This window comes from Neomonachus schauinslandi, chromosome 6, assembly GCF_002201575.2.
Source record: "Neomonachus schauinslandi chromosome 6, ASM220157v2, whole genome shotgun sequence".
NCBI lineage: Eukaryota > Metazoa > Chordata > Mammalia > Carnivora > Phocidae > Neomonachus > Neomonachus schauinslandi.
In genome coordinates, this window is record NC_058408.1 from 6,048,076 (window position 1) to 6,076,024 (window position 27,949).

General features: G+C 54.6%; 1 protein-coding gene across 4 annotated transcripts in view; it reads right to left on the minus strand.

Annotated features, from left to right (window-relative positions):
• OLFML2B (olfactomedin like 2B) overlaps positions 1–25,666 on the minus strand; it is a 36,748-nt gene extending 11,082 nt beyond the window's left edge. The window contains exons 1-6 of one of the 4 annotated variants that reach the window (XM_021698419.1): positions 25,275–25,666; positions 22,421–22,684; positions 20,291–20,398; positions 8,104–8,280; positions 2,386–2,611; positions 250–762 (exon numbers count right to left, since the gene is read on the minus strand). In XM_021698419.1, coding sequence (XP_021554094.1) covers positions 250–762; positions 2,386–2,611; positions 8,104–8,280; positions 20,291–20,398; positions 22,421–22,684; positions 25,275–25,451 — 1,465 coding nt within the window. In that variant the 5' untranslated portion in view covers positions 25,452–25,666. Of the gene's footprint in view, positions 1–249; positions 763–2,385; positions 2,618–8,103; positions 8,281–20,290; positions 20,399–22,420; positions 22,685–25,274 lie in introns of all 4 variants that reach the window. The other 3 variants (XM_021698417.1, XM_021698418.1, XM_021698416.1) reach the window with 3 other exon arrangements.
• Between the last annotated feature and the right edge of the window lie 2,283 nt (positions 25,667–27,949).

Here is a 27,949-nt window from a genome sequence, read left to right on the forward strand (position 1 = left end):
CCCCCCCCCCCCCCCCCCCCCCCCCCCCCGCTCATATGTGTACGCACATGCGCTCTCTCTCTCTCTCTCAAAACAACACCACCCCTAGATGTTATTAGCACTGATCACTGGCCAAAGGCATAACTCCACTTACTTGTCCGTCCAGAGAAGTCTGACCATCTGGCTCCTCTCTCTGCTTTCAATCTAACCCCAGGCTGAGCCTGTTACCAGAGCTGAGCAGGACACGGAATCCAGGCAGAAGGAACTCACCTATGACATTCCGGATGTCATCCTCCTCTTCTGGGCTCAGGGTGGGGTTGGCAGGGGCTGTGCTCTGCCCTGTGGTAGCATCTCTCCCCAGCGAGTCTGTCCGGACTGTGGTGGGAGGCACTAGGCCCGTGTGTGGAGCCTCCGTAAATGTGTCCCCAGAGGCACCTGGCAGGGAAGCCGAGGCCGGAGGCTGCTGGGTGGCTGTGTGGGCCACGGTGGTGGCTGGTACCTGAGTGGAAGGTTCCAGGCTTGCCTCCGTTGTGGGACCTGGAAACACCGAGGAGGTCTGGAGCGGTGCTGAGAATGGTTCCACTGAGGCAGACAGGGTGGGGTCCGGCGTGCTGGGATCGGAGGGCACGGCCAGGGCTGAGGTCTGCGTGTCACTCATCCCAGTGGTGCCCTGATGGGTGACCACTGGCCTCCGGGTGGCACTGCTCAGCAGGTCGTTGTGTCTCAGAAGCTGATCTTCAACCAGCAAATCCACTCCATTGTCACCACTGAAAAACTCGTCTTCTAGGAAACAAACACAAGGTTGTCTGTGACTCAGGGAGAGCTTGTGGTCCTTGGCAGATTAAGAAGAGGGTTCCTGGGGCGCCTGGGGGGCTCAGGCGGTGAAGCGTCTGCCTCCGGCTCCGGTCATGATCTCAGGGTCCTGGGATCCAGCCCCACGTGAGGCTCCCAGCTCTGCGGAGGAGCCTGCTTCTCCCTCTCCTTCCCACTCGTGCTCTCCCTCACTATCTCTCTCTCAAATAAATACCTAAAATCTTTAGAAAAAAAAAAAATAAGAGGGTTCCTTCCCTCAACATTGGTTCAGCGATGGGGCCTGGCTGGGATTTCAGAAGAGGAGGGTGAGAAGTCGCAGAGATGGGAGGGCACTGCCTCTCCTGGAGGGTCTCTGAATAGACTGCCTCTGAGCTCCACCCAGGCTCGGGGACACCAGGAGGACACACACCCATGGCCATGGAGCCCGGGGGAAGCCAGTCACCCCGTCCGTTCATCCAGCACATATTTATGGTGCATGCTCAACAACCATGGGCAAAACAAACATCTTGCCCTCGTGAAGCTTCTGTCTAGGGGAGCAGACACTAAATGATAAGCAGACAACATGCTTGATGGTGCTGGGGAAAAAAGTCGAGTAGGTGAGGCATGTCCGGAGAGCTGGTGGGCGGCGGGGGAAGACTTGCAGTAATGGATCAAGTGCTCAGGATGGAGATGAGAGAGACCTGAAGGAGGTGAGGGAGCTGGCCAAGCAGCCATCTGCAGAAGAGAATTCCAGGGTGAATAGCAGCAGTGCAAAGGCCCTGAGGCCAGAACATGCCTGTGGAGGCCAAGGGGCAGCAGCGCAGCCAGTGTGGACGAGGCGGGGGGTGTGCGGGGAGAGTAACCGGTGATGGCAGGGAAGGCTCAGGAGCCAGACCACGTGAGCTTTGGGCGCCGGGTTCGGACTTCAGTTCTTCTTCTGAGTGAAGTGGGGGAGGGGGCAGGGTTTTGAGCAGAGAAGGAATATGAGGAAGCAAACTCTCTTAGGACACAAAGAGGGTCTAACCACAAATGAAATACAGACTAAATTGCGTTTCATCTGTTTGTCAAAACCACCATTAAGGAACTGAAACTGCAAGCCACGGGCAGGGCAGAAACGTGTGCAGTATGTACCACTGACAAAGGACTAGTTCCAGAATTAAAAAAAAAAATCCCACAAATCAATAATTTAAAAAGACAACAAACAAGGTTAAAAGTGGACAAACTGATTATGCCAACAGCTAGGAGAGCACAAACTGGGACAGGGGGGAAGCCCAGGTCCCCTGGAGGCAGGGACACCAGGTGGGGCTCTGAGCACATCACCGCCCCCCGCAAGCCCTCAGTGTCCCCCAAACAGGACTGGAGGGCACCAAAGTCCCTTACAGCTGTGCTCTGTGATTTTCCGCAAGCCCAGAGACCTCAAGTGACCTGCCCAAGGCCGCTCAGCGAATCATAAGGAAATGCAGCAGGAACTCTGGATCACTTGTCACTGCGGGCGAGTCCCCCCATGACCCCGCTGGCTCTGTGGGGCCACAGCAGTCCTCAGACTGCAGAGGGGTCCAAATGGTGACCCCTTCCCCACCCTACCTCCACAGTGGCCTGCTGACCCCAACTCACGCTGCTCTTCGATGTCATTCTCCTCCTCGGGGTCCTTGGCTTTGTAGTAGGTGATGCCCCGGATGACGGTGGGCTTGGAGGCCGGCCGGCCCCGCAAGTGCACCTGCCTCTGCAGGGGTCGCTGGGGCCTCACCACCTCGGGCGCAGCCAGGGGCCGCGTCTGCAGGAGCTCGATGGCGTTGATCTGCTGGGACACAGTTTCTTCCTGCAGAAACCGCTCCTCATACTGCTCCTCAGAGGGGACACAAGGGGAGGCCAGGTCACTGGTCAGACAGGCAGTGGTCAGGAGGAGGCAATGCTGCAAGCCAAGGCACTGTTCTGGGTGCTTTACTTATTCCCACTAATGGAATCTTCCCACGAGTCCTCCGAGGTAGGAGCTCTTTATCATTCCCATTTACACCTTAGGAACCCAAGGCACAGAGAGGTTAGGCACACTGCCCCAGGTCCCACAGCAGGTAAGTGGTAGACGTAGGATGTGAACCCCGGCAGCCTGGCTCCAGCATGTGTCTCTGACCTCCACACTGCTCTTCCCAGAGAGTGCGGTTCTCCTCTCAGCTCTGGCCGAGGGCTGCTGCCTGATTTCCATCTGGTACCAGGTGTTTCCAGTGAGGTCCCTGCGTGGGCGACGGTGCCCGGGCTGGGACATGAGGCCTGAGGCCCAAGATGCGCACCTCAGGAGGAAGCTTTTACTTCCACGATCAGAAGGAACGGCCCCAAACCCGCCCTGATGCGTCCAGAAGAAAGTCCAAGGTCCCTGGCCTGGCATTTATACCCCTCTTAAAAACGGACCTTGACCCAGCTCAGCATTCTTCTCTCTGGTTCCGCCCCCAGCCCCAACCCTTGGTATTTCAGTCACTTGGCTGACTACTCACCCTCTTGGCTCTCCTGAGCTGCGGGGTCTTTGCTGGGAATGTTTTCTCCGTCGGGAAGGCCATGCCCTCCCCGCTCCCAGAGCTGCTTACCATAATCTACCCATTTCTTAAGGCCTGGCTACCATCTCAGGTCCTCAAGAAAATACTCCCAGACCTTCTCATCCATAATTAATCTTTCTTTCCCAGTCCTCACTTTGCACGTTGTGGCAGAGACTTCTGACTGACTTACGCAAATCCTAGCTCCTGTTCCTTTCTAATGGGAAACGGCTTTGTGGCAGCAGCCGCAGGACAAAGTTCTGGCCAGTGGGGTATAAGTAGACGTTGGTGGAAAGAGCTTTTGGAAAAGTTCCTTAAGAGGGAGGCTGAGTCAGCTGGAAGGCATCTTTCGCACTCTTCCTAATTTGTCTGGCCCGAAATGTGGACCAGGTGGCTGCAGCTGAGCAGCCATCTTGTGACCATGAGGGGATTCTGAGGACGGACATCGCTAATGGCTCCGTGCAGCTAATCACACCGGCCGAGGCCGGCCTGCCTTCGGGGCTCCTTCCACACGGAAGAACAGCGGCCCCTCTACTGTTTGGGGCTTCTCCTCAACGCTAAACACAACTTCCAATGGACATAAGTCTACACCTCTGTCACGGCACCTCTCCCGGCCTGCCTTCTATGGGCATTATTTAAGGATTCTGTCTCTGTAGACTCTAAGGAACTGGAAGAATAGCAACCACCTCTTGCTCATCTTTGATTCCTTCACACTAGTTACATTGAATTTTTTTAAAGTAATCTCTATGCCTAACGTGGGGCTCTATAACACAACCCTGAAATCAGGAGTCTCATGTTCTGCTGACTGAGCCAGCCAGGCGCCCCTGTTACAGTGAGTTTGTCAATCATAACAAATCCCAGGGAATGGGCTACATTTCTGCCCGGCACTGGGGTTTTGTCAAATGATGCTTTATAGTAGGCTGCCGTGACCTGAGCATCTTGATGGCACCAGGCCAACACGGCTGGGAGTGTTCGGGTCAAACAGAAGAGCCACCCAGTCCTCCTTGGAGCTGCTGCCCAGCCCAGGGTCGGCCCTCCTGTGTCCACAGTGTGGCAGGGTCTCTGGTCCATCAGGTCATGGACCTGCCCCCAATCCAGGATCACAATCACCACCACGGAAAACAACAGACTCTGGGCACAGGTCCCGTGAGCTGTGTTCAAAGCAGGGCCACCACAGAAGGGTCCAGCTCCCGGGGTGGTGGCTCCGTCAGGGAAGTGTGAAGGGACCCAAGAGCAGGCCCAGCCCTGCTCTCAGGAGGACTCCCGGGGCCTAATAATGAAGAGGCAGCTTCCTATTGCCACCTAAGCCGCAGAAGCCCCCTTCTCACCACGAGGAGGTGGATAAGCTCCCCTAAACCCTGTGACTCTCAGAGAGCAGAGCCCACTTGGAAACAAAACCTCTGTCCCAGATGATGCCCCAGGTCCTGATAGGCAGAGCCGGACCTTCAGGGTCACAGAATACGAGCCGGCCGAAGCCCAGCCGTAATGGCGAACTTTCTCACTGCCCCAGAAGAAGTGAATCAGGCTCTTGTTTTGACCTTACAAATCTGGCCTGGGGAAAACCCAGAGTCATTCCCGACCACGCCCCCCCACCCGTACTAGCCTTCCTGTGACAGAAGAGCCGACCCAGGTGACAGAGCAGACGCGGTAGTTCCTCCGTCTGTGGAGACCGGCTCCTGCAAGCCGGGAGCACCCTTCTGCCAGTCTCCCCTGGGGGGGGCCGGAGAGCCACCCAAGGAGGCGCAGGCACGCACCCTGGGAGCCCCCACGCCTGCCACCAGCCCCTCCTCAATTCCCATTTCCTGCTGGGGAGGTGATCTCGACGAGAGATGCAGGGACGCGTGGCCTGCAGAGCTGCGAGTTTAGGGAGCACCCACTCCGACCAGACACATCCCTTCCTGGTATTTTTGGCCCTTACAACAACGGGGCAAGGTAGACAGCACAATCCACACTTCACAAGCAAGGAAAGAGGGGCTCAGGGTCATTTAGCGAGGTGGCTGCAGGTCAGTGGGTGAAGGGCGGAGGGGGGCACCTACGAAGCTGGTCCAGGGCCAGCCACTGTCTTCAGAGCCTGCCCCCTTCCTGCCATGAAGCCACGCTGCCCAGAGCAGTGACCACGGGACTAACTTGTCTGCCATCCAAAAACTCATCTACATCCCCAGGTCCACAGGGCCCTGGTCTGGCCAGTACCCAGCAGACGTGGGGATCCCTCATTTCCCACTGGGGAAGGAGGTTGGGAGGCTGACGAGGGCCCCTGCGCTTGACTCAGATGCTGCGGGCCAGCTAACTGCTGGACCCTGGTCTCCCTGTGCATTGCAAAAGCAGGTTGTCATTTCTCCATGGTAAACCCCAGGAACTGTCTTTAATTCCAGGCCCTCCGGGACAGGCGGGGACTGCAGTTCCTTCTCCCGGCCAAGGAGATGGAGCAAGACCGTGGCAGCCTCTGCCAGAGAACATATAATTTCCTTGGATTCACTGGCGACAGGCTGAGCTGGGCGGCAGCTGCCCCCACCACGCTTTGCTTTCCCCTCTCTGCTAATCCAAGAGCCTGTTGAATGACTTCAACTCCTGGCGTCCCTATGTCCCCGCTCCCACCCTGCCCTCTCCACTCCCAACCCAGCCCCCCGAGCCCCTTGCCAGCCCTCCAGTCAAGGACCTTCTTGGAGAGCAGCCTCCAACAAACTGCCACTCACCACTCCGAGAAACCCCAATATCATCTAAGAACCCTGAAAATAACCACAAACCTAGCCCCCACTTGCCTCCTTTCTAGCATGGGGTTTGCCAAAGACACAGAAAGACGAAGGAGGGGAGGAAGATCCTAGCCTTGGGCCTCCTTCCCGGCTTCCCTTTCCCGCCCCTCCCTGGCCCTGGCTCTACCTACCGCCACCCTGGTTTGGGTGGATTGTGCTAACTTCAGCAGTGTGATGAATGGGGATTTCAGGAGGGGAAAGGGCTTTGCTGAGCAAAGAGAAAAAGAGTTTGGTGTGTTTGATTTGGTTTACTGTTTGCCCTCAGGAAATATGAGCTGGGTTGCTGAACATACCACATAATGTATCATCAAGACAACAGCCGAATTCTCCAGCTCAGCCGACCGGGAAGCTGGAGACCAGAGAGGACAGGGAATGCTGGACTCCACTGGGCACCGGGCCAGCAGGACATACCAGATGGGCTGAGATAGGAGCCGCTGGGCCCCAGGTGGGGGGAGAGGGTGCCTCCAAGGTCCCTTCCAGCCCGAATGTCCTCGGCTTTTTGGTTTATAAACTCGGATCTGTTCAAGGATGACCCACCAAGCAGACTAAACACAAGCTTAGTAGCTAGCCTATTGGGAGACAACTAAAAATGAGAATAAAAATAATCGTTGAAGAAATATAACATCCAAAAAAGCATCAAAGTAGTCATCATGGGCAAAGCCAGAAAATTATTGGCCTTCCTTATCCTTATTTTCTGGTTTGGAAGTGGTTTTATTTTGAGTTACACATTGGGCAGGGTGCAAGCACCATACTGTCTTTGGGGCTTCTTGCCTCCAAAGTCCTAATCTGCCTGCCTTCCTACTTTGGGAACACATGTGCCCAGGATCCCCCTAACCCACAGCTGCTCTGCTTGGCACCACGTTGATGAGTTTCCATGAGTTCCAAGCCCAGGCTGACTTCCTCTCTTGCCCCAGTTCCTACTGACCCAGGCAAAAAAGTCCTATGTAGCAATGCTTAGCCCTTCTCCGTGCCCCGGTGCACGGCAACAGCTCAGCGGCTCTGACTGTCCCAGGCCCTGCTCCCCCACACCCTGACTGCTGCCCCAGGCTGGTCCATCTGGAATCCAGGCTCTGCCGTCCACCACCGACCCTTGGCCCGGTTAAAGCAAGCAAGGCCTCTCTTAACTGCTGTTGTCCCCTGGTTGCCAAGGACCCTCTTTTATGACACTTGATCCAGATCCAGTGAGACTCACTGCATCTCACACTCTTCAAGTCCTGCCACCAAAGTTACCTGTTTGCTCTTCCACTCTTCGGGGTTAGCTCCCAAATGGATACTATTTCTTGGGCATCAGCTTAGGACACAACCACCACATTAAATGGCAGTACTCAGAGCCACAGTAATACACACCAGCTAACTTAGTAACTGGGGCCAAAAGAAGCTGGCAGCGGGCGGGGGCGTTTTTGAGAAGCAGGTCCTGTGGGACTGCTCCAGACACCGTCAGACAACGTCCCATTTCTCGCACGGGGGACCTCGTGCCGGGATGCCACCGGGTGGGAGGAAACAGAGGTCTGAGACCCCCTGCCACCGCTTCCTGCTGAGTAAGGCATCCCACGAGCGTTCCTGGATGTGTCCCCTCATCTGGAAAGAGGATCCTGATCTCCGCCCTGCCTGCCTGCCGGAGCCATGAGGAAAACCACCCGGGATAGCGACAGAAGTCCGAATGCACCACAAGTCCTGTATGAACAGGAAGGTCCCCCAACTCACTGTTTCTAACCTGGGGCACTTTTGAGACTGAAAGATGGTTCTGTCAATAATGATGCCAGGACGGCAGGAGTGAACCACGAGGGTCCCAGACGAGGCTGCATGCACACTGCTCCTTAATCATCACTCAGGGGTGCTCACAGAGGCAGGGTGGGGCCTGGGACTCCGGAGTCCCAGGCCTCACCACTTCCTCACTGAGCCCCTCTGGGCTTCACCATTAGGTACCACGGACTCAGTCCCCTGCCCCAACACACCTGCAGAAGGGCCATCTAGAAGAAATGAGACCATGGCCGGGTGCTTCCCGGGACTTTGCCCACCCCCCACCCCACCCCTCGGCTGCCTCGGGGCCAGGGCCGTACCTCTGGGTGGGCGTAGGCTGCAGCTGCGTCCCTCTGCAGAGCCAAGCGCACGTCGGGCATGCCGTCTAGGACGCTGCCGGAGCAGTTCTCTCTCCCTTGCTTGCTCATCTCCATTCGAATTTCTTCCACGTCTTCTTTGATTTGCTCATTTTCCTTGGTGAGGTTTTTAGAAACTTCCTGAGAAGAGACAAAAGTGTCACACGAAGATCCACGAAAGTGCTCTGACGCCGAGGAGGCAGCTGGTCCCTCTCTTGGGCTCAGAGCTAGATGCACAGAAACGGACCAAGAAATCGGCCAAGGAGCGACTGGGGTCCTAGAGAGCGCCCAGCCCTACGCTGAGGGCCAGACCTCGGGCAGTCCATGCCCCGCTGCTGGAGATACCCCAAACGCCATGGCTTTCCTAACCCTCACAACACTGCCGTGTCTCTGGGTCACCAGGACACCTGGCTTCTTCTCTGTCATTGGTACATGGGGCATGCACTCTTATCCGGTGATGATGAACACGACAAAAAATTCCACTCACTTGGACCCCATACTGTGAACCAGGAGCTCGATTAATGAAAGAAAGGTTTTTTAAAGCAATTTTAGAAGAGGTAGCCAAAGACATCTACTTAGTCTGCTTTTCTAGTGAACAAAAACTATTCCCCCGGCACATTAAAAGCATCGTTTACATAGAAAACCCATGGGCGGGTTTCACACTTTCCTATTTACTCATAAAAAGTTTCCCTAAATGGGGCGCCTGGGTGGCTCAGTCGTTAAGCGTCTGCCTTCGGCTCAGGTCATGATCCCAGGGTCCTGGGATCGAGTCCCACATCAGGCTCCCTGCTCGGCGGGAAGCCTGCTTCTCCCTCTCCCACTCCCCCTGCTTGTGTTCCTGCTCTCGCTCTCTCTCTGTCAAATAAATAAATAAAATCTTAAAAAAAAAAAAAAAGTTTCCCTAAACGACCCCCACTTGGCAAATTACCTGTGTTCTAGATCTGGTTCATACTGGAAGGGACCAAAGGTATATTTCAGTCAACCAACACTGGTGACCACCTCCTGTGTGTCTAAGGTACAGTGCGGTACAAAAAAGGCTCATGATACCCCTGGGGTTCTTGCCCTGGGGTGCTGGGGAGATGCCAACTATAACTGGGAGAAAAGGCCCACATAGCAGAAGATGACCAAGCACGCTGGATTCTGCAAGTGGCGAGTATGAACTTATGGATTTCAGAGGAGGGAGGAGACAGGGGAGAGGCAGCGTCCTAGAGGAGGTGAGGCTGCCCGGGATCTGAGCCGGGGACAGTTATGGGCAGGCTCAGAGGTGCCCTTTTTCCTCGGGTGACTTTAAGAGAAGTTTACTGCACTGAGATCCAACATTGTCCAACTCTGGCCGGCATTCTAAGGTTTGCATAAGCGTCTGAGTTTTTGTTTTATTTTTTATTGATTTATTTTTTAAAAAGATTTATTTATTAGAGAGAGAAAGGACATGAACAGGGGAGGGCAAAAGGAGAGGGAGAAGCAGGCTTCCCGCTGAGCAGGACCCTGAGATCATGACCAGAGCCAAGGGCAGACGCTTGACCAACTGAGCCACCCAGGCGCCCTGCATCTGAGTTTTTAGATGGGATGTTCTCCTTGAGCCCTGTTTATGGGGGGTAGAGGAAGCAAACATGTAAAACAGAGGATGCATTTGCTTTCCGTATTTGACAGACAGATATGGGGAGTGTAAACACTCAGACCCCTGCCACCTGGCAAGATAATGCTAAGTCCCAGAGGAAAGCCATGGTGGCTCAGACGGGGGTGTCTAAGTACCCAGGCAGACAGTAACCCCCGGACTGCGGGTCTGGTAGCTCCTAGAGGCGCTGCCCCGAAGAATCCACTAGGTGCTTGTTAAAACTAACCAGACCCCAGAGCTACTGGCCATACGGTTCTTCTGGCATTTCCTTTCATAGCAGATTTTGAGCCCTGGAAGGGCTTGCTGTGTTCTGTGGGGCTCAGGCCTAGCTGGCCTCTCTAAATTGCACAGAGTTAACTGTGAGAGATAAAGCCCCCGAGAAAGATGTCTTCTTTCTGGAATAGCCAGAATGAGCAGTCTTACTGGGTGAACAGTCACTCCTGACAGGTGTTACCAGGGGCAGTCAAGTGCAATGGTTAAGAGCAAGGATTCTGGAAGAAACAGGCTGGCTCACATGTCAATGTTATTGCTACTTCTTTGATCTTGGGCTAATCAAACTCTCTGTGCTTCAGTTTCCGCAGGGGTAAAATGGGGTAATACTAGCACTTTCCCGATGACTTCCTATGAGAAAATAAATTAATACATGTGGAAGTGCATGGGACATACAAAGTGGTTATTATCTTTCATAGGATGTTACAGTTGGGGTTTCTAGGCGCCTGGAGGATCCCAGAACTCAAGCATGTCTCAGATGGGGAAACCGAGGCCCAGAGGAATGATGTGATTTGCCCAGATGATAAAAACAAAAGTGGCAGAGCTGAGCCCAGCACCCAGACTCCTGGCCCTTATCTCTGAGGTTCACTCGTGGGACCACTAAGACCCTTGGGGGAGGGTCCTGGTGCTCAGCCAGCTCTGGAGCAGCGGGGAGCCCATCAGAGGGGCCTGTGAATATTGCAGTGTGGTCTCAGGGTCTCTGAGAGAATATGCATGTGCATATGCAGAGAAATCTGGAGAGGGTGGACTCCCATAAGTCCTTGTTATGCAAAGTGTGGTGACAGACGGGGAGGGGGGGCACCCTCAGGAACTGTTAGGAATGCAGTCTGCCCCCCCCAAGACCTGCTAAATCAGAATCTGCATTTTAACAAGACCCCCAGGCAATTTGCAGACACATTCAAGTTTGAGAAGTGCTGCCTTAAATGTAGGAAGCTTGGGGTACACCTGCTGGCAAAGAGGGGCCCAAATGTATGGAAGAGGATGATTTACAGGAGCCAGATTTTTCGGGGGCCAACAGGAAAGGTGCCAGGTGCCCTTGTGGGATTCACACATTTCTTTTTTGTTTTTAAAGATTTTATTTTTAAGTCATCTCTACACCCAACGTGGGGCTCTAACTCTCAACCCTGAGATCAAGAGTCGCCCGCTCCACCGATGGAGCCAGCCAGGGGCCCCAGGATTCACGCATTTCTGTACATCCCCAAGCACCTACTGAAAGCAGGGTCCAGGCAGCTCCCCCGTTAACACTCAACGTCCTGAGACATCCGACACAGCCCAGCAGGCTCAGGGGTTCCCTGTGTTACTTCTTCATTAATGCATTCGTGTGCTCGGTGTTGGGCCCTAAGGAGTCAAGTGTAAGCCACACCAAGCAGGATCCTGCTCTGATAAAGACCACCCTCCATGAGGGGACAAAAGCAATAACCAAGAAAGCACCAACTAACGAAAATCAAGGTCAGGGCAGGTGACAGTTGTCTCTCCTGAGGCGTCAGCAAGGTCAATGACGCAGTCTCTACGGTGGGGGCTGCCGTGCGGCCCTAGGACTCCCCGCTGGGTGAGCCCAGTGGCTGGGCCTGCAGAGCCTTACTACGAAACAAGATCCTGAATACCCTGCTAGAGTCAGCCCTGGCCTGTGCACCTGCTGCAAGGCCGAGGGCAGCCCCACGGACTCAGCTCCTGCTCCCGAGATCTCCCTGGAGGGCCCTTCTTCTCCCTGATTTATAAATCCCCAATACCCTTTCTGATTTGAGTGAGGAGCCGTTATTTGGGGTTTCCACAGAGGAGGGTCTGATACAGTCTGGCCTGGAGAACCCAGAGGAGCACTATCGTTTCTTCCCCTCACGGGAATGGCAAAGCCGGCCAGCCGCCTGAATAAACACCCAGCAGGTGGTGGCATCACCCCATCGGCCTGCCAGGCTGAGCCAGTGGCACCCCCGGGGCAGCGGCTGCACCCCTTGGCCACCCCCAGACTCAGCCACCTCCACCCCGGGGTGCTGGCCTTGTGGGGCTCCCCACCGCCCCCTGAGAGTCCTGCTTCCCTCACACCAAGACTTCTCAGGAAGCACGGGGGACGTGGGGCACTCTTGAACCTGCCCTGGCCGAACCGTGAACCCCATGACCTCAGGCGTCAGGCTCTTCCCCTCGGGCCAGCTGCAGCCATGAGCGTGAGGGTGTGCGCAGCTCGGCCCATGGGCGGTGCTGGCCACGTGGCGAAGGAGGCAGGCACGGGGCCTACCTGGCCCCTGCCAAGGGTGCTGGTGTGATGAAGAGGAGGGCGGGAGGAGGAAGGAAGAGCCGGTAGACAGGGGGCTGGCCCAGGAGGCCGGACACAGCCAGCCACGGCATTTAAAGATCTGCGCAGAGCCAGGGGCCTGAGCAGAGTTCACAGAGCACGTGCCACGTGCTGGAGGGACGCGCGGTTGGGCACGGGCCCGGGAGGACGCCCGCCGGGAGCAAGCCCACACTGCCGAGGGGACATGCATCTCACGCTGATATAGCCAGATGCACCCACAGCAGAGGGGAGGAAGTCCCTGGGCACAGGGGACTGGGTGTCGCTGGAGCTGGGGCCGCGGCCGGCACGCGGGTGGTCAGACCATGGAGGGCGTGCAGGCCGGGGGAATGGGTGTGGGGGCAGGGTTGGGGGGAAGCTGTTCCACGGGTACAGAATGTGTCCTGACCTTGTCCGGCTGTTGGACAAGTGCATGGCTGCCTGGGTGAGGCTGCGACAGCGTAAGCCAGAAGCGTTGGGACTTGAGGGGGAGCGACCATGGTGCAGAGCTCTGGAAGGCTTCTGTGCTCCTGCTCCCCCAGAACCAGGGACAGGGGGCGTGGTGAGGAAGGGGCTGGCTCCGGGCACCAGTGCACGCCGTGAGCACCACCACGAGGCAAGTGAAGGGACCCCTCCAGGCCCCAGCTGGAGGAAGAAGGAATAAGGATGCCCACCTCACCAGGCTCGGCCTGGAGAAGGAACGAGGGACTGCACATGCAGAGCCAGGCACAAAGCGGGACTTGATGACCCCAGGCAGAGCAGGAGCAGGGCTGGCCCTTGCCGTCTCAGAGCAGATATGCAGGCAGAAAAGGGAAAGTGAGCTAAGGGTTGGCGGGTCAGGCAGGAAAGAAGGTGAGAACCGCCCCGAGAGGCTGCTGGGTTGTAAAAAGACACACCGGACTCCTGTAGGAGGTGACAAAGCCAGACTGCAGCTGGGCCATGCCTGGGCCCCAAGTCCTGCAGCAAGCATGTGTCCCCACATCCGAGGAGGCCACCTGACCCCTATCGCTCGCTGGCTGGATGTGCCCAGGGCCCGATGCAGATGCCAAGCCTGAGGACGGAGGGAACAGCCTTCCTTGAGGGATGAAGTGAGTGTGGGGGTAACCGGATCCTGGGGTCTCCGAGCTCCCAGCAGCTCACCTGCCCTTCCCCCTCTGAGCCCTCCAGGACACAGCTAGGACCAGGCGGCCTGAGACGGCCACCCCAGCCGACAGCTGTCTCCAGCCCCTGGTGAGAGTGCTGGAGGGGGAGAGCAGCTAGAAACAGCTGGTGCCCCAGCTGAGCGGACAGGCAGGACTTGGCACAATCCCGGACCACAGCTGACGGAGCTGGGCAGGCTGGCCTGGGTGCAGGGGCCACCACCTGCCCCTTCAATCACTCCCCCAACCGAACAGCTGCTGAGCATCTAGTCTGCCCCGGGTGTGGGGCCAAGACACTGAAACAAAGATGATTCAGGCTCAGGTCGCCCTCTGGAAGTCCAGAGCCTGGAAGGACAGTCAGACAAGTAAAAAACAAGAAGTCCCAGGCTTCTGATGGTGAATTTCTGGGTCAGGGGTCACCTCATCCCTCCATACAGCCCCGCACCCCTTCACATCCTGACAGTTACAAGCTGTTCCTAGGGCAGCAGATGGAGGGCTGCCTCTCACACATTCAGTCTGCTTAGCCAAAAAGAAAACCTTTCACTCCACAGTGACAAATTAGATTTGAAGTATATACAACCCCAGGAGAGGGAAGATATTCACTTGAACTCACATTTAGATGTAATTGAATTAAATAACAGTAAAGCTGAAATGTATCTTAGAAATATTATCTCCAAGCCTTTCCCTTTCCAAGGTGACAACACCGTGGTCGGACAGGGTGGGCGACACTTTTCTCTAAGGCTGCACTTGAGTAGGAGAGGCATGAAGTGACTGCCCACAAAAGCAGATTTGCTCAGGAAGGAGAGTGAACACTTGGGGCGTCTTGATGGGCATGGAGGGCGGGCAGAGAGGGGAGGCCTGGAAAGAGATCCTTCCTTCCCCTAACTCGCAGCCAGGCCTGCACAGATGCAAATGACATTTTCCTATTAGTTGGTGAAAAGATATATCCCCCCAGAGTCAGGAATGCTCCTTTGATCTTGCCTTTCAGACCAGAAATATAAAGGCCACCAAATTGTTAGGTTTGAAGGAGAAGCCTCAGCGATGTCCGTGCCAGCACATTTTGGGGAGCAGGCCAGTTCTGACAAAAACAGACTCCTACAGGAGTCCGGTGTGTCTTTTTACAAAGCCCATCACAGATATGAAATCTTACTTGGACACAACCCTATCAGGAGACACACAAGGTTCCATGCTGACCATCTGTGCTCATGGACAAGTTTCGCAAAGCCCAGCAGATAAGGGTGAGAAAAAGAGAAGAGTCACACACACCAGATGGGGCTGGGCTTCAGCAACAGAAATCATACTTTGGGGAGCCTGCAGACAGGCACCATATTAAGAGCGTGGGATATGCACGCACACGGATACAAAGGCACGTGTGTATACAGCCTCTCTCAACGGTCAGCCTCAGGCCACCACATTAGAGGTTCCTGGCCTGGGGGCGCCTGGGTGGCTCAGTCGGTTGGGTGTCTGCCTTCAGCTCAGGTCATAATCCAGGGGCCCTGGGATCTAGCCCCACATCGGGCTCCCTGCTCAGCAGGAAGTCTACTTCTCCCTCTTCCTCTGCCTGCCACTCTGCCTGCTTGTGCTGTCTGTCAAATAAATAAATAAATTCTTAAAAAAAAAAAAAAGTTTTTGGCCTGCTGACCACGTTGGATGTTACTTCTACTGGGACCAGTTCTACAGAAATGCCCATGGGGTTACAGGCCTCGACCAGGTGAACAGATGTTCTGGGGGTTAGGTTTCTGGAATACAGTGACATGGCCCTCCTCTGCTACACTCTCCAAGCTGACAAAAACTAGAAAGTCTGACAATACCAAGTGTTGGTGAGGATGTGTGTGCCACTTCCACACCCTGCTGGAGGGAACGTAAACTCGTACTAGCACTTGGGAAAACAGCTCTGCAATCTCCCCTACGACTGAAGGTAAGCCTAACTCACGTCCCGGTAGCCCCGTTCCCACTTAAATACCACAGAGAAGTGCCTGCAGGCCTGGGCCAGGGAGCACACACAGGGCTGTGCACGTACAAGGAAGCTCCCAGGGCTATTACGAATTACAAAACTAAAAACACACCCCATATCCCTCCTCAGTAGAACAGATGGATAAATTGTGCCATATTCAAACAAGAGAATACTGCACAGTGATAAAAATAAATGAACCACAGGATACAAAACAACATAGGTAACTACTAAAAACAAAATTGAAGAGGAGCACCTGGGTGGCTCGGTGGGGTAAGCATCTGCCTTTGGCTCAGGTCATGATTTCGAGATCCTGGGATCGAGCCCCATGTTAGGCTCCCTGCTCAGCAGGGAGTCTGCTTCTCCCTCTCCCTCTGCCCTTAGCCCCTCTCATTCTCTCTCTCGCTCAAATAATTAAATCTTTAAAAAGAAAGAAAGAAAGAAAAAGAAAAAAGAAAGAAAGAAAAACAAAATTGAGGGGCACCCGGCTGGCTGAGTCAGTGGAGCATGCAACTCTTGATCTCAGTGTTGTGAGTTCAAGTCCCACAGTGGGTGGAGAGATTACTTAAAAAAAATAAAATCTTAAAAAAAACCCCAAAAAACCAAAAAAACGAAACTGAGTGAAAAAAGCCCAACACACATACACAGGTACACACATATTCTGTAGGACTCTATATACTTAGAGTTCAAAAATAGACAAAACTATTATATTTAGGGTACATCCTTAGATAATGAGAATGTTTTTAAAAAACAAACAAGATGATTAACATAAAAGTCAGGATAGAGGTTCCTTGGAGGGGTGGTGAGGAGAGGGCACGTGGGGGTGCTGAGCTTTCCTGAGCTGGGTGGTGGTCTGCTTTGTAATAATTAAGCTGTACACTTGTTGCTTATGTACTTTTCTACGCATGTGTTATTTTCCCTAAATTAAAACAAAAGCTTAACCAAAATCACCCCACTAAGCAGAGCTCTGAGAGCTGATTTTACCAAAAGGTGAGACTCTAACAGTTTAGATTCTATTTCTCGCTCCTTCCTTCCTCTTTCATCTACAAATGGAGTTTCCATTTCTACATACATAAAGGGCATGCACGTTCACACGTGTGCCCGCTTCTATTGCCAAGCACTGATCCTACTCTGGGCAAAATGCCCCTCCAATCTGACCCCTTTGTCTGGTCTGACCTCCAAAGCCCTCCCCTTGGGATTCCGGAATATCCAAAGACCAAGAGCAGAATTTCACTTCCATTCCTCCTGCAGAGCCCGGCTGGAGGACTGTTTTTTTCATTTACCCAACATTGGGCCTTTTCAGTGACTGCAGACTGCAGACCGAGTCAGCCAGCCTGAGCCAGGAGACAGAGGCTGAATGTCACACTGGGAGACAATGCTCTGTTCTACGGGCCCGGGGCCCCGACCCATCTGTGCCATCGGCCACACCACTGCGCCCCGTAGCCTTGGACGGCCTGCTGGGGGGAACCTCTCGCTCCACTTTAATCTTATTTAACAGGACTTATGGGATACAGCCATGGCTCTGCCTAGAAATTCCCTTGGAAGAGCTGTTGTTTGAAGCTCTGCTTAGGAAAAACTGATGCTTCCGGGGCAGACAGCAATGACTCAAAGCAACTTACAGGGTTGATTAGAAAGAGCCTTGGCCCAGGAACCAGAAGGCCTGAGCTCCTGCCTACACTTCCCTAGAACCTACTGCAGGTCTCACGTCCCGTCCAGCTCACGGGAACAGACGTGCTCAATGTCTACGGGGTGGTTTAAAACCAATAACTGCCATGTAAGCAGAGGGGATGGTTATTATTAATATAAAGGGCCAGTTTTTGCTACTCAACATACCATAGTTTTGAAAAAGAGATCACTCCCATCGATAGAACTAAGATGGGTTTTGGCAAAAACCCAGTGACTGTGTGCCTACATAGAGGACACCATCCTGCTGGGACATCGCCACCGCACCAGATTCTCCCACTAACTGCATGCCTATCCTCTGCCAGCAGGAAGGGCCCGCTGCCTGACAAGGCTGGAAACAGGCTACGCCTCTTGAGCAGACCCCTGGGAGGCTGAGCACCTGACCTTGGCCTCCCCGAGCACTGTGCTCTACCCCCGGAGCTATCTTTCCCGGTCTGTGTTCTTGAGACAGAATGAAAACCAAGTGGCCGCCAAGGTCAGGTGAAGGCAGCAGAGGTGGCTATCAGCCCTGTTCCTATACAAATGCAAACCCTTTTTTAAAGAGGGCATCGCGGGGGGCGCCTGGGTGGCTCGGTTGGTTGAGCGGCTGCCTTCGGCTCAGGTCATGATCCTGGAGTCCCTGGATCGAGTCCCGCATCGGGCTCCCTGCTCGGCAGGGAGTCTGCTTCTCCCTCTGACCCTCCCCCCTCTCATGTGCTCTCTCTCTCTCAAATAAATAAATAAAAAATCTTTAAAAAAAAAAAAAAAAAAGAGGGCATCGCGGGCGCCTGGGTGGCTCAGTTGGTTGGGCGACTGCCTTCAGCTCAGGTCATGATCCTGGAGTCCCGGGATCGAGTCCCGCATCGGGCTCCCTGCTCAGCGGGGCGTCTGCTTCTCCCTCTCCCGCTCCCCCCTCTCGTGCTCACTCTCTCTCTCTCTCAAATAAATAAATAAAATCTTTAAAAAAAATAAAAATTAAAAAAAAATAAAGAGGGCATCGCACATTTGCATGGCTCTGGGAGCCAAGGGAAAAAGAACTTTCCAATTTCCAAGGTCGACTTGGATCGTGGTTTAATTCCTTTCGAACCCATGTGAAAGAATCGGAAAGTAGTTTTATTTATTTATTTATTATTTTTTAAAAGATTTTATTTATTTATTCATTCACGAGAGACAGAGGCAGAGGGAGAAGCAGGCTCCCAAGGAGCAGGGAGCCCGATGCGGGACTCGATCCCAGGATCCTGGGATCATGACCTGAGCCGAAGGCAGATGCTTAACCGTCTGAGCCACCCAGGCGCCCCGGAAAGTAGTTTTAAATGGGAGAACGAATCCCAAGCCTGGATGAAGTCCGTTGGTAGTAGGGTGGTGTTGACCATTCCCAACCTCTTCATAGCCATCAGTATTGGGGAAAGAGAGTGAAGATTAGGCCTAATTCTCTTGCGAAGCCCCCTCAGGAAGAGTGGGCTGACGTGGTTCTGTTGGCACCTCAAACTGTCTAGAAAGCTCAGGTTCCAGGGCCTTGACCCTTCTCACCAGACCCGGGAACTGAAGTGACTGTGACTGTGGACCCACCACCCTCCCAGAGCTGATGGCCGTGTTCAGAAAACACTCATCACAGCACTGGGGGAGCCGGGCCTAAGGACGGTGGACAAGGAAGCGGTGTTCACTTTCTGGGAACATTTTCTGGAGCGTAAGGAGGGTGCTGACACCAATCTTTGCAACGGCAACGTCTCGTCATCTGCGTCCCAGCTCCCCCGGCAAAGCGACCCGGAGACGCAGCCCCCTTCCACTCCTTGGTCACAACAAGAGTGCCTTGTTTATTTAACCATTTCAAAGCGTTTGTAAAGTGATTAGCCCACTTTTTATCCCCTCGGCAATCATACAAAGTAGACAGGGCACCTTTCCTACTTTACAGATGGAGAAGCTGGGGGACAGTTGCTCAGCAACAGCAAACAGAAAGTGGGTCACTCTGTCCTGACTCCTCGTCCAGCGAGGGCTCTTTCTGCCACACTAAAGGGCCTTATCTTTGCCCCATCCTACAGCTTCTAACTGCCCATGAGGGAAGCCCAGCTCCTCCATGAGAGACCCCCGATATTTTCATGAGGAATATTCGTATAGCTAATCATTCTGCTATTAAACCTACCATTTACAGTCACAGTCTAAAAATTAAATAGACTTAATTTTTGGAGTCACTGTTTCAAGTATCAGTTCAAGAACTGGGTGCCAGTCGATGACACATACCGTACGCTCCCTACCAATGAGGCTGAGTGGTCATCGTTCCCTTCCAGGTGACCCAATGACTCATCTCTGTTATAAAGGATGACAGCGACAAAACAGCGTCAACATTGTCATCGTGTGTAACGGCTCCTATCTCGCACCCCCACCCCACACACCGCCCCCCTTGAAAATCATGGTGCCAGCCGAGCATCTCCCAGGAGCCCTGTCAGAACCGTGGGATGTCCGTCTGGGAAAATTACACTACAGTCCCTCCTTCCAGGGGGTGAGGAGCTGGAATGCTTTCCAATGGGGAATGTTATTTATTAGGAATCATTTTTATGTCTTCTTTCTCTAAAGTGGATTTGAGATTGATCACCACACAAACACACATACACATACAGAGACGGATGGCAGAACAGTTAAAATAACGAAACAAAATAAAACCAGAAGAAAAAATTAACAACCCTATTCCCAGAAGGGAGATGCCACCACCTTAAAACCAGAAGTAAGATGCTTATTGTACTTTTATGTTTCATTTAGCTCTGAGTTCCGTGGAAGTCAAGGTAAAAATAGAAATATGTTGGTTATATGGTTCTCGTCTATGAAGAAAAGAAGGTATATTTACATTTATATTTCACTGATTCTCTTTGTCACCAAAAATTTGGCATGATTTCGGATGAGTGTTTTACATATATTTTGTCTTTCCAAAGAACAAGACAGGTTAAGTCTAGTCAGGATACATGCTCTCTGGAAATATTGTGGGAAGTTTGATACATTTTGGGACCTGATCAAGAAAAAGATACAGAGGGGCGCCTGGGTGGCTCAGTCGGTTAAGCATCCAACTCTTGGTTTCGGCTCAGGTCATGATCTTAGGGTCCTGGGATCAAGCCCTGCATCTGGCTCTGGGCTCAGCGTGGAGTCTGCTTAAGGATTCTGTCTCTCCCTCTGCCCCTCCCCCCACTCACTCACTCTCTCTCTGAAATAAATAAATAAAACCTAAAAAAAAAAAGGATACGGAAACCCAGAATCTTCCTTACCTCCTCCAGTTTATCCATCCGCCCCACCAGTTTGGTAGTGACAGAATGCAGCTTCAGGAGATCCAGGCCATAGAAAGCTCCTTCCAGCATGTCTATGATGGTGGAAAGCTAGGAAACAGGAGTAGGGGGTTAGTCAAGGGCTGGGGTGTGACAGACCCAGGACGAGATGTTTCCTGTCAGACCCCCATGCCGGAGGCTCAACAGGGAAGTGGCCTTAGAAATTGGCGTTTGTGTGTGGGGGGGCACATAAGCCAGCACAATGGTGGAAGGTAGTCTGCCCACTAGAATACTCAGATGAGAAACAGAAGAATCCTGTAGGAACAAGTAAAACTGTTCTTCACCAAAATCTTCACCAAACTGTTCAGAACTTGTATTCGTCAGTTGAAAGTAGTGCCTCGGGCGCCTGGGTGGCTCAGTTGGTTAAGCGACTGCCTTCGGCTCAGGTCATGATCCTGGAGTCCCAGGATCGAGTCCCACATCGGGCTCCCTGCTCGGCAGGGAGTCTGCTTCTCCCTCTGACCCTCCTCCCTCTCGTGCTCTCTCTCATTCTCTCTCTCGCAAATAAAAAAAAAAAAAAGAAAGTAGTGCCTCATCTTTGTTTCCCCAAGATATCTAGCACAGCACCTGGCCCACAGCAGGTGATCTGTACATACTCAACGACATGGCTTTGGAACCTCGATGCCCTGAGGACGTGCTTCTGAAACACTCACCTTCATTGTCTACTGAAGGCCTGGAACATACCAACGGTCTCCCCTCAGCACTAAAAGTTAAACTGACCCCGGGGCAAAGGAGGCCCAGTGACCCTTCTCTGAGGTGACAGAAGCTGTCACGGGGCCCCAGCCTTTCTGCCAGTAGCCTGGGAAGACGGTGGTCCCACCGGGTGCAGCAAAGGGGCCGATGAGAGATGCTTGACCCGAGCCTCCCTGCCGAGGACCGGTCCCCGAAGAGTCTGCTGGCCACACGAATCCCCTGGCCTTGCTACGGGATGAGGAAGTCCATGCATGAGCTCCTCGTGTTTCGGAGACCTCCTTCCTCCCCACCGGAGGAAGGCAGCTCGATCGTGGGTGAGAGCCACAGGATGGCATCTGGTTAGCATGCACTGTGAAGATTTTCTGACTCCTAATAGAAGATTGTTCCAGAAGCCCCCCAGAACCCAGACAATCCCATAACGGGGCGGCCCCGAAACTAGTTCCGCGTCAGGGCTGCAGTTCTGTGAGGCGGGCTGAATCCTGGGACAGGATGTTAAAGCGTTGTACTGCGGAACCCCACTCAATGACCACCAGCTACCGGGCGTGTGGCAGGTGCCAGGCCCCGTGGCGGCACTTTGCATGGCCATCCACGAGCGAGACCAGTGGCTCCTGACCCCGACTCTGTCAGGCGTTGTGCTAAGCGCCCCCTAGCCGCCACCTCAGCTCCCCCACAAGGTAGATGCTATACTCCCCACTTCCTATGCAAGGAGACTGAGGTCAGGCAAGTTAGTTAGGTGCCTTGAGTCGGATCAGACGACAAGGGGCGGCAGATCTGAACCCAAGGCGGTCTGACTGCAAGACCAGGCCCAGGCCACTACCCCATGCTGCCGAGATCGGACGAAGCCCTCGGCCAAGCCAGGCAGTGGCCTCGGGCAGGCCTGAGCTTCCCCACCCTGTGGGACCGGGATCCCCATTCGATACCGACCTACAACAGGCCCCGGGCCTCTTCTGCCCTGGGTCACCCCAGCCCTTGTGCTGAGGACCGCCAGGCTCGCTCCTGTGTCTCTTGCCTCTGGGGTGCGTGCTGGGCTGACAGTAAATCGTGACAATAAGTCTTGCAGAGAAGAACACTGAGTTCTTTTGGCCCCTGGGCCCAGCAGCTGCTCCCAGGCCCAGCCTCCCTGGCTCCACAGGGAGAGAGGCAGGCACACTCTGCTCTCGGCGTCCCTTTCAGACATGGGGACTGCAGATGACCAGCTTCCCAGATGATCAGCCTCGGACACTTGCTCAGCACACTAGGGGCCAGGGCCTGACCTTTACAGGCTAAGCCAGGTCCCAGTTACCCAAAGGCAGGGATTGTAATCCCTGCAACAGCTCTGCTGGACTCCCAGGGCCCGAAGGCACCCTCCCACTCGTGGCATCGCTCCACCCCAGGTCCTACCTTCAAGTCCCGGCTGTCCGCCGCCCTCAGCTTCTGGAGCCTGAAGTCACCCTCACAAGGATTGAGGGCCGACGGGGGCGCCACACACGCACACTTGCACGACGAGCCCGAGGTGATGGTTTCCAGGGTGTAGAAGTCCTCCTTCCTGGAGGTGCCCTCATTGACCCTCTGGCAGGCATCTCGGCCCAGGGGTCTCACCACACACTTGCACTGACAGTTGGAGCCCTCAGACACAGCCTTGACCTTGTCATAGTCTCCCAGCAACTAGACACGGAGACAGAGAGAGAAGGGGTTGGTGTGCAAACATAGGTATTGGCCCGGCTCCTAGAAAGGCTCTCCCTTCACCATGTCAGATGTCCTGCACTAGCCAGAGACCTCAGACCACTCTGAACAGCGGGGAGGTCATCGGAACACAGTTTGCTGACTCTGAAATCTCCTTGAAGGCGCTTAGGAGTTCGGTTCTCTTCATTTGTCTTGGAAAGCTGTGTGTTTCTCAGGGGGCCTGAGGCTTTCATCATTTCAAGGGAAAAACAAATGAGCCCTTGCCTTTGCAAGAACCCAGGTTGAGATTTAAAAAGGAAAGGACAAGGGCTGAAGGGAGGATGGCAAAACTGAGATTCCAATTTGAAGGCTGCTTGCTTCTAGCCTCATCCCCTCAAGGACCACCCATGGGGTGCCTACTCGGGACGGTGCTAGGGGCTAAGGGGGGAGGCAGGCGGGCCAGAGAGCCCACTCGCAGGAGCACGGGGTGCAGTACCCACAAAGATCACAGCCATGCCAAGCGGAGAGTGCCGAGTACCCCGATGTGATGTAGTGCAGCGGGGCTCAAACTGGCCAGGGTGGCTCCAGCCAAGAAGACTTCCTGGAGGACGTGGTACTTGATCTGACCCTCGAAGGATGCTTTCTTTACTTTTTAAGATTTTATTTTATTTATTTGTCAGAGGCAGAGAGAGACCGTGCACAAGCAGGGCGAAGCTGCAGGCAGAGGGAGGAAGCAGGCTCCCCGCGGAGCAGGGAGCCCGATGCGGGGCTCGATCCCAGGACCCTGGGACCATGACCCGAGCCGAAGGCAGACGCTTCACCGACTGAGCCACCCAGGCGTCCCCGAAGGATGGTTTCGATTTGGAAAAAGGGAACTGGGAGAAAAGAGACAGACCCAGAACTCAGTAAGGTTTCCTCAGCCTCAGGATTCCTTTGGCTCCTAAAACGGCTTCTGAACCCAAACCCTAGGCCAAAGCCAGGAGAGCACACAGGCAGTACTTGGTGCTTCTACAGCACTAAACATTTCCTTCTGAGCTCTCCCCGGCCAGCCTCCCCAGGCGGGAAAGCACGCAGGGACAGGCTTCCTGGAGCCACGGTGCTGGGCACTTGCTGGGGGAAAAGGCTCCTCCCCAGCTCCCCAGCCACACACCCTGCAGCCCCAGGGCCACGGAGCTCTCCCTTTCTAGGCATGGAGAAGGGCTCCCTTCCTTCGACTAATGACCCTGGCAGGCAGGCACAGGACATTCCCGGAGTGGGAATGTTCCCGGGATGCCGTCCGGGGGGAAGAAGGCTAGTAATGTTTTTCTTGCAAAGGTTGGGTTTCTTCTAACACTAATATTTGTTTTAGAGCTGTTGTCAACTACAGAATGGATCAGTGGACGCAGGAGTTACAGCACAAGGTGACCGAAGCGGCTGGTCTTTATGGGCTGACAGACAGTAAACCATGGCTGTCTGCTCGCTGAAACTCTGCCTAGATTCCTGCAAAGCCCGCATTGGGACCCTGGGTGGATTCCTTCCTTTCCGAGACTCGGGTTTCAGGAACACTTTTGTGCATGGCCCTCCAGAGCCCCACTGTGAAGGATTTTTATGTCCTTTCGATGTAGGGGAGAGTGCGAGGTTTTCGGGCTCTAGGGCATCTATCAGCGTAACTTCCAAAGGAAAAGGGTGAGGAGACTAGTGTTTGATAAACGCCACAATGGAGCTGATTGTTCTTCCTCCCGGAGGGAGACAAGAGCCAGTGCAAGGACTTAGCGAGATGCAGGCAGCATGACAGGGACCCTCCCTCAGCCAGCCCTCATCCTTAGGCTGATGGCAACCCCCACCACACATCACCAGGCCGGCTCCAGGGCGCTTGCACGGAACACTCCAGACAGCTGTCCCCTGCAGGTACCTGGGCTGCAGCAGTCAGCCGACCTGGCCCTGCCCACTCGGAGCACTCCTACTGTTCCAAGTCTTACTGTTCCACGGGTCCTTTGCTAATAGAACAGGAACGAGGGTGTGCGAGGTTGAGTCAAGCGGAGTCCTTTGTAAAGGGACACTTCAGCTGTCACTCACCCCCACCAACCATCCACCAGAGGTGAGCGGATCTGCATTTGCACCCTGCCTCCCCAGTACACCGGGGTCTTGTCCCGGTCCCCCTGGGCGGGGCCACCTGGCAGGCATCACACCTGCTGCTGTTCTGTCTTCACCCCACTCCTCCCTGGTGTGCATCTCACTCTGGGTCTTCAAGTGCCACCCCCGGGGAGAGCCATCAGCCTCCTGTCCCACACGCCGGCCTGTTGTCACGTTCCAGTTCCCACGAACAGCCACACAGGCAAGAGACCGGCCAGGTTTTCACAACCCTGGGACTAGAGGTTTGGCTGATGATTTTTTTTAAACCCCTCTTTTCAGGGAGCTGTGTGGAGTCTTGCCTGCCTTCTCTCCTTTCTCCTGATTCGGTAACCTTGAAAGACCCCCTGACGCCGGGAGGAGGACCCGGTCCCTTCGCTGAAGAAACGCCTCGGCTAGTGGGGTGCAGCGGCCGCCGAGGCTCCAGCGAGGGCCACGTCCCGCTCCCGCCCGGGGCCGGGGGTGGCCGGGGCCCGCAGCCTACCTGCGACAACACGTTCTCCTGGTTGTCCGCCTCGTTCTGCAGCGTCTCGTCCTCCGTGGGCGCCACCGTCGGCGCGTCCGGGGGCTCGCTCGTCCCGGCGGGGGGCACGCTGGGCCCCCCCTGGACCCCGGCCACAACCAGAGCGCCGCAGACGACCAGCAGCAGAGGCTTGGCCATGAGGGACGCGGGCAGAGGGGCTGCGCCCGGGGGCGAGCTGCGGGCTGGGGCTGCGGGCTGGCACTGAGGCGCGAGGCCGGCGCGGCCCGGGAGTGGCCGCTCAGAGCGCCTGCTGACGCTGGGCGCGGCTGAGCGCGGCGGGAGGGTGCGCCCCCGAGCCCCGGCTCATGTCCTCCCCGGCGCGAGCGGCCGCGACTGTGCGGCCCCGGCCGAGAGCGGGGCGCAGGGTGGGGGGGCGGGGAGGCGGCGGCACCGGGAGCGAGCGCGGCGTCGGCGCGAGGGCTCAGGTGGCAGGCTGGGGGCCGAGCGCGCGGGGCGCTGGGGGGCGGGGGCGGGGCGGCGCGGAGGGAGGGAGGGAGGGAGGGAGCGAGCGAGGAAGGGGGAGGGGAGGGGAGGGGCAGGGGCGGGGCCTCCATTGTGCGGGCGGCCGGAGTGCGGCTCGGAGGCGCGCGGACCGGCCCGCCCCGCCCGGTCCCGCTCGCCACCCGCTGCGGCCCCCGCGCGGCGTCCCCGAAGATTGGGGTCCCTGTGCCGTTCTGACCGAGAGCCGCGCGCCCCCTGAGCTGGAGGCAGGCACCGGGCGCTCGCTCCGGGCCCGAGCCCCTCTCCTCGGCGTGCTCCTTTTATTGCACCCGGGGGAGAAGGAGCTTTGCTCTCGGCGCCTCTGTTCCCGGACTCGGCTCGCGGCGAGAGCTCTGGCAGCTTTGAACTTAGCGCCACTGGTAGCTTGCCGGCCGGCCGCAGCTGCACAACCTGGCAATACCTCCACCCAGAGGACGGCTGTTGAACTCCCTGCCGGAGTGTGTCCTGACTGTGTAAATATTAAGTACGAAGACCGTGGCTGTGAATCTCCGACGCTCTGCGTGTCCTCGTGGGCGAAGCTACTGCCCGAGAATCCAGTGACTGTCCCAGGAACCAGCTCTTACTATCTTCCTCCTGTGGGACGGGTTTCAGAGTCTCTGTCGCTAGATAATCCCCAAGAGGGCGTCCACTTTGAACGGTGTGCGATTATGTTACAGGGTCCCTTAATTAGTGCCCCTTTTATGAACCTACTGTAAAGATTAATAATGTGTGAATCCGAGGAAATACACTGTGCCTTCCGGGACAACTGTCACCCAGAAAATATTGAGCAGAGCCAGACCCCTTCAAAGATGGGAAAGGTGTTATTATGAATCTGGGAAGATACGAACATCTTGCCTCTCACACTAAGGGATGAGCGTTGTAATAATCAGTGATAAACTAAGCAGACTTCAGCTCATGTAAATGATGAACATGGACACACGTATAATGATAGTCTTTGTTAATATGCTTTATTTATTTATTTTTTAATCCAGTTCTTGAACAAAAATCCAAGGTTCTGGATGTCTGGGCTTGTGGAAATGTCTCTCACACACACGTACACATGCAAAGTACTCTATGGGAGCTATCAAAAAATTTCTGAAACTAGATGGGAGTAAACATCTATAAAATATCGTTTTTAAATTCAATTAAAATAAGTGTCGAATGTTGGCTAAGTGCAAGACAACAAGCTAGGTTGCTAGGTATTTAATGGGAAGATAAGCATATCCGAGTTTTCCAGGAGTGGGTGGGAGTGAGGAGCTAAGCAGAACCAGGGCTCAAATTTTAAGTCAGGGTGAGAGCATTTCCCAAGGGCATTAGAGGAGGTAGAGGTCCCTTCTAGCGGGAAGAGCAGGACTTCATGGGATGACGGGAAGGCTTCAACAGAGCAGATGGTAGGTCAACAGGAGGTAGGCAATAAAGAGACGTCACTGTGGGCAGAGACAGCAGCCTGAGAGTGGATGTTTAGATCTCAGACCTGCGCACACTTCTCAGGGAAGCCTTTTCTGACTCCAGCACCAGGGCGATTCCCCTGCAGTATGCTCTCATGGTACCTTGAACCCTTTCCTCACGGAATTATGGGAATTCCATCTTTCTTCTCCTTTCTGGGTGGCTTCAGCAATGCCTGTCTTCTCCACTGGAATGTAACGTCCGCAAGGGCAGGGCTTTTGTCTGGTTCTGTTCACCGTTACATTTCCAGTGCCTGGAACCAAGGAGACGTTCCGGCAAACTGGTTGGGTGAATGGGAACCACAAGTAGTCCCGTTGGATATATCCCATCTACTTTCATAAAGACCATCTTTGTATCCACTAGTGGGTATCTGACTGCAAGGAACAGAAACTCAACAATGGCTTAATCAAATATGAATTTATTTTTCTCTCACTCTAAGAAGGCTGGAAGTTGGCCATTTTACATTTAGTTCAGCAGCTCAGTGATGTCATCAAGGACCCAAGCTCTTTGCATTTTCCCATCTATTATTCTTAGGGTATTGGCTTTTTTATTTCATCATAAGTGGTTGAAGCCAGTCCTAGCTTACCCCTTTGCCATTCTCTTCTACCAGACCTTCCAAGTCCCCAGTCTCTCTTGCAGCTAGGGGCAGCCACGTGATTCAGTTCTGGCCAATAGAATAAAATAAATCTGCAGAGTCTAGAAAAGATATT